This window comes from Meles meles, chromosome 14, assembly GCF_922984935.1.
Source record: "Meles meles chromosome 14, mMelMel3.1 paternal haplotype, whole genome shotgun sequence".
NCBI classification, from domain to species: Eukaryota; Metazoa; Chordata; class Mammalia; order Carnivora; family Mustelidae; genus Meles; species Meles meles.
Genome location: NC_060079.1, coordinates 39810354 through 39822630, shown reverse-complemented (window position 1 = coordinate 39822630; position 12277 = coordinate 39810354). Strand labels below are relative to the sequence as shown.

At 33.4% G+C, this 12277-nt stretch overlaps 1 protein-coding gene across 4 annotated transcripts in view; it reads right to left on the bottom strand.

The window, feature by feature from the left end:
• Positions 1–12277, bottom strand: part of TDRD3 (tudor domain containing 3) — a 167952-nt gene that overhangs the window by 103057 nt on the left and 52618 nt on the right. For all 4 annotated transcript variants that reach the window (XM_046028287.1, XM_046028288.1, XM_046028290.1 and 1 more), the window contains exon 2: positions 5035–5119. In XM_046028287.1, coding sequence (XP_045884243.1) covers positions 5035–5119 — 85 coding nt within the window. The remainder of the gene's footprint in view (positions 1–5034; positions 5120–12277) is intronic.

The window sequence follows — 12277 nt, the reverse complement described above, 5'->3', positions numbered from 1 at the left end:
AACATACAAATATCCTAGGGAACAACACCACTGCAACAGCAAGAATAGGAAGACTTTACTATAGTAAAAATCAGTATTATTTGTTTAAACAAATTACAGAAGTCAAAGTTAGTGAACAAACGACTAAGTATATGAAGGTGCAAACCAGAGCAAAACAAAAATGAAAACATAAGAACTAACAAACAAAGTTACAGCATTTCTGATATAAAAATAAAACTTCAACTACACAATTTACAAAAAAGCAGAACTTTTAAGGATATTGTCCTCTTCAGGAAGTAAAAACTGAAGGCACAATAAGAAACTTGCTCAGAGGAAAATCAATACTCATGAAGAGGCCTAATTATTTAAGCTAAGAAATTATCTTGATGACAGAGTGTGAGGTTAGACTGATAACTGAATTTATATTGTTCTGTTCTTCTTTAAAATATAACAAGAGCTCTTCATCTTCCTCAGAGCAGAATAAAAGAAAATAGACTTAGAGTGCATTTAATCACAAAGACTGTAAGGCAGAAATTCATGTTAGACTTAGGGGAAAACACTAGATGATTAAAATTACTGTGACATAAAATGAAGACAAGGAGAGAAGTAGGATAACAATCTACAATAACAGAATGTCCTCTTATTTTAAATATCAATATGTGGTCAGCTTAAGAAATGAGCATATAAATTACACAATCCCCACAGATCTTTCCAGTCTTTTACTACCATAATTCATATTTTAATTCTCAATGTAAAGCAAGGGTCACTCCTAAGCTAAAACTCACCAAGTGGAACTGCCAGGCAAACTAAGCCCTAAATCCAAAACACTTGTGTAACAATGTGTTAGCTTTATCATCTTTGTAGCCTCCATCCAGGAACAGAGTGAAAGAATTATAAGCATACCTTTTCATTTTGAAAATACTGAGTAGCAATGGGAAAAAATATTTTCTTATACTAACCTTCCATATATTAGGATTGTTTTATTCCTAATGTTAATAACACATGAAGTACTTGGTACAATGAACTGCAAAGAGTAAATACTTCATGAATGTTAACTATCATGTTTATTTGTTAATATAAGATATGTATATTTTGTTATCTGAACATGAAAAACCATCAAGTCAGTAATACAACTAACAGTTCATAAAAATATAGGCATCATTTTGAAGTCACTCAAAGGCTCAAATACTTAAATATGTATGAAAAACAGAGTATGTACAAATTTTATGATATATCACGGTTTCTCATTTCTGGTTTTTAGCATTATGAAATTTAATCTAAACCAAAATGAGGCATCAATATAAAGTTGAAATAAACACTAAATTAAAATCCTAACTCTGAATCATTACAAACTGTAATTAACTAATAGGACCATGGACACTGCCACAAATTCTCTAAATCCAGCTAATTTATTCCTCTATCAAATGGAAAAAATATCACCAAGCTTACCTCATAAAGTTGTTATCAGGCTAAAGAGAGACATTACATTCAAAGTTTATATAACTTTTAAAGTGTTAAACACATACATAATGAATATTATTTCATTATTCTTTAAGCAAGATGAAAATGACCTACCAAATCTTTAAACACTTAAAATCAAAATCAATATATAAGTACTCCAAAGACAATTTCATGATTCAGATGCCATTATATCAGGATCACTAGTAAAACTGGGTCCAAAAATGCATTTATATTGGACATAAAAAATTACGCAGGAGAAATATTTAATCTATAAAAACATATGCACTTGTGCACACATACAAAAGATTCCTGACAATTTACTCAAGTAAGTTCAATGGAATATCTATTTGGCAAGTCATTTTATATTATACAGAATCTTAAAAGAAATTTTTGAATATCTGTTTTGAAAATTTTACTAATACATACTATTCTGTAATTTAAGACTGAGCTATCACTTAATGTACTTGTGAATAATTCAGGTATTTAAGCCCATAACTACATGGTGGATTTTAATGTCATTTCTTAGTATTTTTACTCCCCATTTTCAGAGTAAAAAATTAAGAACCCTCCTTTCAACATAAAAATCTATACAGAAATGAGTTATACAGCAGCTCTGAGGCTGCTCTTTTTAGAAGGGTTTACTTTTACAAGGTTGGCTCTAGGCTGGCATGTGAGAACTTGCACTTGAACATTTCCTAACTGAAAATGTGGCTCACTGCCTAGACTATTTATATAAACAATGTGATTTACAGTGAACACCTGCTTTTTGTGGGGGAGGAGTCTTACAACTGTTCGTTTAGGCAGAGAGTGTCTTTATAAGCAGACCAATAAATGCCTTGGGTGCTAGTCCCTAGTAGACTTCCCTGGGCAGAAACACTGTACAGTTACCCTTGCTTTTCAAAAGTTCACATTATGCCACTTTGCTTTTACAAAAGACCTACACGAGTTTTCGCTAAATGAAAGAAATTCAAAGATTTTTATTTTATAGGCAAAGAAGAAAAGCAAAAATAGTATTCAGTGATTGTATCATATTGAGCATTTATAGAAACAGAATGCACCCCAAACAGCGAGAGGGGCACTACCAAGCTTCTTCCCCAGGAACTATACTCAGCATCTCAGCATCAAGCTGCAAGAGTTTTGAACTGTGTTCTGGGCATCTGTGCTTCATCTTGATTTATTTTGCGTATCCTTTAGCAAGATATGCCCTAAGGTAATAGAAAAACCTGAGAGGTTAATTTTTGGGTCTGGGAATGCTCTAAAATCTTTCCATATAAATTAATGGTAATTACTTCTTCATTCTACACCATTTTGGCTTACAAAAGGTTTTGCCCAAATGTCCTATATGTGTGTGTGTGTGTGTGTGTGTGTATATATATATATTTTTTTTTTTTTTTTTTTGAGAGAGAGAGAGAGCACACACATGAGCTGGAGGGGTTGGGGTGGAGAGAAAGAAGGAGAAGGAGAAAGAGACTCTGAGGCAGGTTCCACACCCAGCACAGAATTCAAGAGTCACCCACATGCCCCAGGAATGTTCTGCTTTTGGGTAGCGTGGAAACCTATACATATAGTATTGCATTTTCATTGCTAGATAAAGGAACAAGCTCAGTGTGTCCTGCATGGGAGGAGGGGGACACAAGAAAGCTTATGAGTGGATTATTCTCCCAATATGTAATAAGTTATATATAATAAGAATCAATAATACAACTCTTAATTAACTAGTGACTAATAGCCCCGAATCTTTCAAAAGCTGAAAAAAATTCAACAGAAATACTACAAATGCTTGACTTTATTTAAAGGTCATAAGCTTGAAAGGTGAATTATCTGTCTGGTGTAGACTTCATCCTAATTAAAGGTATTTCTTTTTCCTATTGTATGGCATGAAAGCTTGGATTGGCATATTCAACCATATATTTCAGAGAAAATTATGAAGACAAATTAATTCATAAAATAATGGTCATCATGTACTTCTTATATACATACGACAAATACTTCATCTTGATTTACTTTATTTATAGTTTCATATCCAATTAGAGAGAGATCATTGCTATTTACCTAAGTTTATAAATAAGAAAAAGAAGAGCAAAAAAAAAAAAAGAAGAAGAGGAAGAAGAAAGGAAAGGAAGAGAAGACTGTCATAAAATCTTCATCATCTTTAGAATTTTTCTTTAATTAATAGAGTTCTTTCAATATTTTTAAAAGTAGAACTCACTTATTAGGGTACAAGTAAAAAAAAAAGTTAAAGTGTATAGGGAATATTTCCATTTGTAATCATAGACAACATGCATAATTTCTAAAGTTTACTCTTTTTTTTAAAAGAATTTTATTTTATTTACTTGACAGACAGAGATCACAAGTAGGCAGAGATGCACGCAGAGAGAGAGTGGGAAGTAGACTCCCTGCTGAGCAGAGAGCCCGATGCAGGGCTCAATCCCAGGACCCTGAGATCATGACCTTAGCCGAAGGCAGAGGCTTAACCCACTGAGCCACCCAGGGGCCCCTCTAAAGCTCACTTTAAAAAATTTTATTCTTTTATTAAAAACCTACATTCTTAGCTCAGAAACAAAAAATGACCTTGTTAGTTTTATTGGATACAATTCCAAGAAGCTGAAAAAAATGACAGAATTCGAAACATAAATTTTATCTGTGTAAGTCCATTTAATTGTATATAAATTAACATAAAAAGTTACACACAGTTATATATTTATTCATATTTTAAATGTTATCAGTTGCTGCCATTTCTGCTTCACATTATACCTGTGTTGCAGTGATACGGTGGATCTGTCATTCTCTTATGAATAAGAGAATAAGTAATTTTCTTATGAATTTTGTTGACTACTTATCATAATGTATAACTTGAATTTAATAGATTAAATTATACATTTAATAGACTGTTATTATAAAGATAATTTGAAAATGCTCCCAATGGGATAACTGGAAGGATGGAAAAAAGAATATTCATTTACTTACACCTAAATATCAAACAATTTTTATAACCCTTCAAAAAAATCCAAAAGCCAATCCCAATTATGGAAAAGATACAGCTATAGAGATAGGTAGAAGGAGAGAGATTGAAAAGAAAAATATATACAACATAACTGTAATTATGGATAGCCTTAATTTTCTTATTTTACTTTTGTTTTCTGAAGTGTCCTACAATATACATTACTTTTATCAACAGGATAAGTTATTTTGAAACAAAAAATACAACTGTCAAAAAGCTATTAACCTACCTGGAGTTCCTATGTTAATAAAATGATCTGTTTTAATAAATATGAACAGTAGTTTCTGCTATTATATATCTACTGTAAATGTTATGAAAGTCTCTGATCACTGGGGGGAAATGGGAATCTTAATTGCATTTTTTTCCTTGCTTATTGGATTCTATATAACAGTTGTTATAAGAAACATAAATTTCTAAAAATTGGGTTGATATGAGATTACCGAATTCAACAAACATCACTGCAACTTAAAATACACAGTAAAACCAAAAGATGTCCTCCATATACTTTTCTTAAAATCCAGTTTATTCTGTAAGACATTTTTCATGAAAACTTCTAGATTTAAAATGTTTTTAAGTTAATAAATAAAACCTACATTGAGAGCAATCAGGATGATGTCATTTATATTGACTTTGTCAGGAGAACTTGTGCAAGCTTCAATGCCTTCATCTGAAAGATACCTGTTAAAATAAAATAAATGACTTAATATTTCCTAAAATCAAAATTAACCAAATTATATTCTTAAGTCAACATGCAATTTTGTTCCATACTATAAAAAGCTTCTACCATAAATATTAGGGAAAGAGCTCTGGATATTCCATTTATTTACCATCTCTGATAGAACAAATGCGTAACACATATTTTCCCATTTTTGTATCCTTAAAGGGATGCTGTAATCAATAAAATTATCCATATGCTTTCTGAGAAAAGCCATTTAAATATTAAAATACTTCTTAATGAATGTATGAGCTACTCTTACTATTATACAAATATAGTATGTCTTAAATATTTGTTAATACATAAGTTCTTAGAGACTTGAGATGTGCTATAAAAATAGAACTAAAAATAACAGATTTAAACTTAATACATGACAATTTCCTCTGTCTGCTACTTTCTTATATTATCTTCTTGGGTTCCCTTTCCTGGACATTACCTTCCCAAGAAAGATTTCATAAATATTATTGACTTAAAGTGGCACAAAGATAGGCAACTTTTTAGCTTATACCTTTTACTTTTCCTGTTCTCTTTTCAGTTTTTTACTCATTGTCTTATTGACTTTTGATCTTTTACTCAGTCTAAACCAGTATCACATCTGTTGCAGACAATAATTAATTCAAGAGTAAAAAGATTATTGATTCCAGGGAGAGAATCATTTCTACCCATTCATTCATGCTCAATGCAGGCATTTTAAAATTCTTTGATAAATTCTAGAATTCAGGTATTATCCCCCCCCAAATCCCCCTGTACAAATGCCCATTAACATCTCACATCCTTTCCTTTTTTTAAGATTTTATTTTTAAGTAATCTCTATACCCAACATGGGGCTCAAGAGTCGCACACTCTACCGACTGAGTCAGCCAGGCACCACCCATCTCACATCTTTTATAATCAGTATCAACTACTCTAACAAAAGGGCTGGTGCCAACGTTGCCGCTGCAGACATTCTCCCACTGAAAAGATACAGGAGTGTTAATCTGACAGCAAGCTCATTCCTGATAGCCAGCAATTCTACCACCAATACCCAGCATTGGAATGATTCTAAGATACGTATCAACGTAAACTTTACCTGGAGACAACAACCAAGTCTTTAAGGAACACAGACTGAACAATTTCTCAAAAATCAAGGAGCAAGTGAAAAGAAATGTAAATTGAAGAATGCAAAAGAACATTAAGAGATTAAAGTTGATAAGCCTAGAACAAGACCAAGGAGATAAAGCATACATATCAAAGCAAGAAAGTATTAAAACAATTATATAGTATTGAGTTTAAGACTATGGCAGTACTAAACTACAATGATGAAAGAAGGCAAGTAGTGAACCAGGTTACAGAGGAAAAACAGAAGTGTTAAGTAGGTACATAAGTCAGTAAGAATGAATGCAGGGGAGACAGTGATATCATAGTACACAAGTGATCAGGGAATACAAGTGTCTATAGTCAGCACAGATGGTTGAAACACTGCTTTAATTCAAAATGGCTGTTAATTTCCTTACTATGTTGTTAAATTTTCATTAGGCCTACCCACTGACTATATGTCATTAATCATCTTACAAATTAATTTTAGAAATATTAAGTCCCTATTTCTGTGAAAAGTAGTATGAGAGTCAGTAATGAGATTAGTAAAATGATGAAAATTAAACACCTGCCTTCAAGGAGTTCACTGCCTCATAAACAGCACAACACAATAAATATATAAACATGCAAGGCCAAAATATTATAAATGAAACATTACAGGGGCTCAAAGCAGCTAGGGGATGGGAAAGAATGCACAAAAGGGAATAGTATAAGCAACAACATAAAAGTAAAAAGAGTAAAGTAGATTCTAGTGATAATAACCTGTAATATTCTGGCTGGAAAATGGGGAAGAAATGAGAGATGAGTATAGATTGAGAGGGATTATAGAAAGCAACAGTACACAAAGAGATATGGTGATTGATCAGATATGCTGATTGAGTAATTACAAAAACACAACTTTCAAAATTCCTACACAATGTGGAAATAATATGCAATGAGTAATGAAATACTTTGTTTTTCTAGAAAGGTATACCTTTAGAATTTAAAAGGTCATAGGAAGTGAGATCATCTGGAATAAATCTTAAAAATAATCAAAATGTGGGGCACCTGGGTGGCTCAGTGTGTTAAAGCCTCCACATTCGGCTGGTCATGATCCCAGAGTCCTGGGATAGAGCTCTCTGCTCAGCAGGGAGCTTGCTTGCCTTCTCCTCTCTCTCTGCCTGCCTCTCTGCCTACTTGTGATCTCTGTTAAATAAATAAATAAAATCTTTTAAAAAAATAAAATAATCAAAATTTACCTCTTCAGTTCTACAGATGAGGAAAAGAATGCCCAAAGATGTTAACAGAACTTCCCCAAAATAGAAAACTAAGTGAAACAAAGTTAAAACAAGAATGCCCCCTGACTCCCAGTTCACCAGTCTTTTCATTACAACATACAATTCTTTTTTACCAACTACAACTGCTAAAGTTAGAAATAAGATCTTTTCACAAATGTAAGCCAGTATCCACACAAATCAATTTCCTGGTCCACTAGACAATTTTACCAAACACACAAAAAGGGACAACTAGGCAAACTCAATCAGTGAGCTCCACAATATATTAAAGAAGAATATATCTAGGGGCATCTGCATGGCACAGGTCCTGATCTCATGGTCATTAGATCGAGGCCCGCATCTGGCTCAGCACTAAGTCTGCTTAAAATATTCTCTCCCTCCTCCTCTGCCCCTTGCCCCCAAGTACTCTCTTTCTCCCTCAAATAAATAAATCAATTAAAAAAAAAAAGTCTAGTTTCATAGTAAAAGATCAGAGAACTAATACTAATAATTAGAGACTAAAAAATTGTAAAAACATAAAAATACCTATCCCTACATAATATAAAAAGGAAAACTCTAAAATTGTAAAGACAGAAGCCATAAAGAAGGGGAAATTTGACTTCATACATGTGTAAGTCAACTATCATGTAATTTCTTTCAAATAATGCTTATTAAATGCCTCCTGAATATAACAAATTTTAAAATGTGGCTCAGTCTCAATTTCCACATCTTACAAGTCTCTCTTACCCTTCATATTTTGAAAAATCTAAGGATTTGAGCCTTACAGCTATACTCCTATCAAGGAACAGTAGACCTATTCATAGCTCTTCCCAGTAACATCTTGGTGATCCTTCTGTAAATACTGTACCATTTCCACTAAAGGACTGAATCTAAATTAACCATAACTTGGGACTTACAAATTCATCTTGTTTTTATAAACATTTAAAACTCCAAGACTATCAATGAATAAAACAAATAAAAACCAATAACTAATAAAAGTCAAATTCCCAAATTGGCTTCAACTTGCGTGACAGTAATGCAATAACTGAAAGAACAAAACACAAAATTCAGCCGTCTTAATGTGAGAAATTTGGGGAAAGACAAGAATTGAAAAATTAGAGCAAGCGTGCCAGATCTGATCCCTGTACACATCTGCACAATGGACCTGGAGGGAAGAGAATTATAATCAGTTCCCATGTACCATTCTCAGAGCACGTAAAACCTGAGGGCATATAGACCTTAAAGAAGAAACAAACCCCAGAGAGCTCTTGTTTACCAAAACAGCAAAAGCACATATTTTTTCCATTCTAGTGGAGATTTTGGAACAGTGATGTTATAAAATCATTCATTACTATTCTGTACTAAAAATACATTGAAATACATTTTATTGACATGCAAGGCACTAAGGGCTAAATTTCTTCATGATACAGAATAGACTAACATTTCTCACTAATTTTAACTTCAAATAATGTCATTTTAAGTCACAGTTTAGTAAGTGCTCAAATTAAAAAAGAGATTTTAGAAACTTCTTCCTTTTTTTCATAAATAGAAGATATAAAAATTCCATCTTACTCAGAGTCACTTAATTTATAATCCTGAGCAACTCTTTTCACTTTAGAAGTGAAAGCTTCAAAATTATTATCCACCAATTTGGGGGAGAGGGATTTCCTATTACAAATAACAAATATATATTCAATGAGAAGGGTCACACACAGCCTAAGCATTACTACCAGAACCATCTTCATTTCATGTTCAAAAGTTACCTGGGCATAAAACAAACAAAGAAAAAAAAACAACCACGCCCAAACTACAGTTCAAGAATCTCAGCTGACAGAAAACTGTGATAAAACAAATATAATTATTTTAATTTCATTTATTTGATTGAGATAGTGGATCACCATTAACACCTCTTATTACCAATAAGGGAAAAAGACAGCCAATTTCCCTTTCATTCATTCCTCTGAAGCAGGTAAAATCCTTGAGCCTAACTTATTCGCCAGCTATGATGGGCACAAAATGTGGAGGACAAGGACAAACTGAAGACTACATGCCTCATCTACAGGGAGCAGCCTTAACTTGCCTCTAGTTGACTATCCATAGGAGGACAGGTAAAGCAGTTAGTATTAGAGCTTCTCATTTTTAGCTTTTAGTTTTTGTAAAGCAATATATAAGCCAAACAAAACAGAGTTCAGCCTGCATGTGGAACACACACTGTTACTTTGTACTTACTAATCATAGTAGTTTATTAAAATTATCTGCTTATTTGTTCTTGTATATTTTGTCTATCTTTTTCGCATGCAAGTTTATACCAAAGTGTCTCTCAAATGATGTAATATTCATGGCTGACTTGGGTCACTTTGTATGACTTTTGGAAAGCAATGAACACAACTATGTAGGTAACAAATGCTCTTACCAGAGTTGTCTACATCAGACTTCAAAGTGCCAAATCATTTGGTTTGGCGAAAATATTTTACAAACTGGACATATATGGAATTGATCCTTATTTCAGATTTCCAGACTACATAGGTTTTTTCGTTCTGTTTTGTTTTGTTTTTGTTTTAGGGAAGAGGAATATTCTAATTAATTGGCCCAAAACCCTAACAAGCAAACATTAGTTTTCTTCCCCTCCACCCACCTCATCCATTCAAGCAGTTTGAACTAAGACCTGAATTCCTAAAGTAATGAAAGACAGAATCTATTACTGCACATACAAATTAAGTTGATGATACAAGAAAATTCTTTAAAATGCCAATGAAAAAAACTAAGAATGAAAACATTCTTCCCAAATGGATAGAACAAAATAAAAAAATAATGGACATATCTGGACAAAAACTTACACAGTAGTCTTAACTATCTCTGAATAAAACCCAAATCAAATGGCCTCGTATGGTTTTAGTGGTATTTGATCTATATATGATTATTTGCTACCACACTGAGATTATTGGACCAAATATGTAATCTAAGTATCAAAATGGGAATTTTAACAAGTGAATTCTTGTTTAAACACAAAGAAAATAAAGATAACTAACTTCCAATTACCTAAACTCATATGGGGAAAGAAGAGGATAAAATATGAAATAATAAAAAAAAAAATCAGTTCCATTCAAAGGTATCTTTGATCCTGTCAAATATGGAAGTTGACAACCCACTGCAAATTCTCAAAACATTAGAAAATATATATACATATTGTAAGTAAATTCTACTCCCGACATTGGGTTTGAATTCACAACCCCAAGATCAAAAGTCACATGCTCTACCAACTAAGCCAGCCAGGTACCCCCTCAACACATTAAAAAATATTTTACAAAACTGCCTGAATAAAGAGGTCTCTATTCTCTCTGCCTATCCTGTTTCCATTCCCATTGTGTAAGTGGACTGTAACATGCTTGCCAAAAAATTCAGTTCTTGCTATTACACTTATACCCCAGAAACACTGAAATAATAACTTCCTAATTTCCTCCTCTAGGGCAGGAGAATATGACTTATAAATACCTATTTGTGAGTATAATTTGGGAAAATATAATGCAGGCATACCTTGTTTTACTGTACTTTGCTGTACTGTGCTTTGCAGATATTGTACTTTTTACAAATCGAAGGTTTGTGGCAACCCTGTGTTGAGCAAGTCTATTGATATCATTTTTTCCAATAGCATTTGTGCACTCTGTATCTGTTGTTACACTCACATTCTCACATTATTTTAAACTTTTTAAAAATAATATTTTATTTATTTATTTGAGAGACAGAGTGAGTGAGCAGGAGAGAGAGAGCACAGGCTGGAGGAGGGGCAGAGGGAGAGGGAGAAGCAGACTCCCTGCTGAGCAGTGAGCCTGACACAGGTCTGGATCCCAGGATGCCAGGATCATGATCTGAACCAAAGGCAACCACTTAACTGACTGAGCCACCCAGATGTCCCAATATTACAAACATTTTCATCATTATCATATTTGTGATGGTGATCTGTGATGATGATCTTTGATGTTACTATTGTAACTGCTTTGGGGTGCCATGAACCACACCCATATAAGAAGGTGAACTTAATTGATAAATGTGTGTTTTCTGATGGCTCCATCAACCATTGTTCTCTCGTCTCTCTCTCTTCTCTTTCGGTCTTCCTATTCTCTGAGATACAATACTAAAATTAAGCCAATTAATAACCTCACATCAGCCTCTCAGTGTTTAAGCGAAAGGAAGAGTCGCCTATCTCTCACTTTAAATCAAAAGCTAAACATGGTTAAACTTAGTGGGGAAGGCATGTAGAAAGTTGAGACAGGCTGAAAGCTAGGTCACTGCACCAGTTAGCTGAGTTGTAAATTTAAAGAAACAGTTGTTAAAGGAAATTAAAAGCACTATTCCAATGAACACACAAATGATAAGAAAGTGACAAGCCTTATTGCTGATATGGAGAAAGTTTTAATATTTGGATAGAAGATCAAATCAGTCACAACGTTCTCTTAAGCCAAAGCCTAATCCAGAGCAAGCCCCAAACTTTCTTCAATTCTATGAAGACTGAGAGAGATGAGAAGCTGCAGAATTAGTTTGAACTAGCAAAGGTGGGTTCATGAGGTTTAAGGAAAAAAGCTGTCTCTGTAATATTAAAGTTCAAGGGGAAGCAGCAAGTACTGATGTAGCAGATGCAACTAGTGATCCAGAAGATCTAGCTAAAATCATTAATGAAGGTGGCTACAACAAGCAATAGATTTTCAATATAGATGAAACACCCTTCTACTTAAAGAGGATGCCATCTAGGACTTCCATAGCTAGAGAGGAGAAGTCCATGACTGGCTTCAAAGGTTC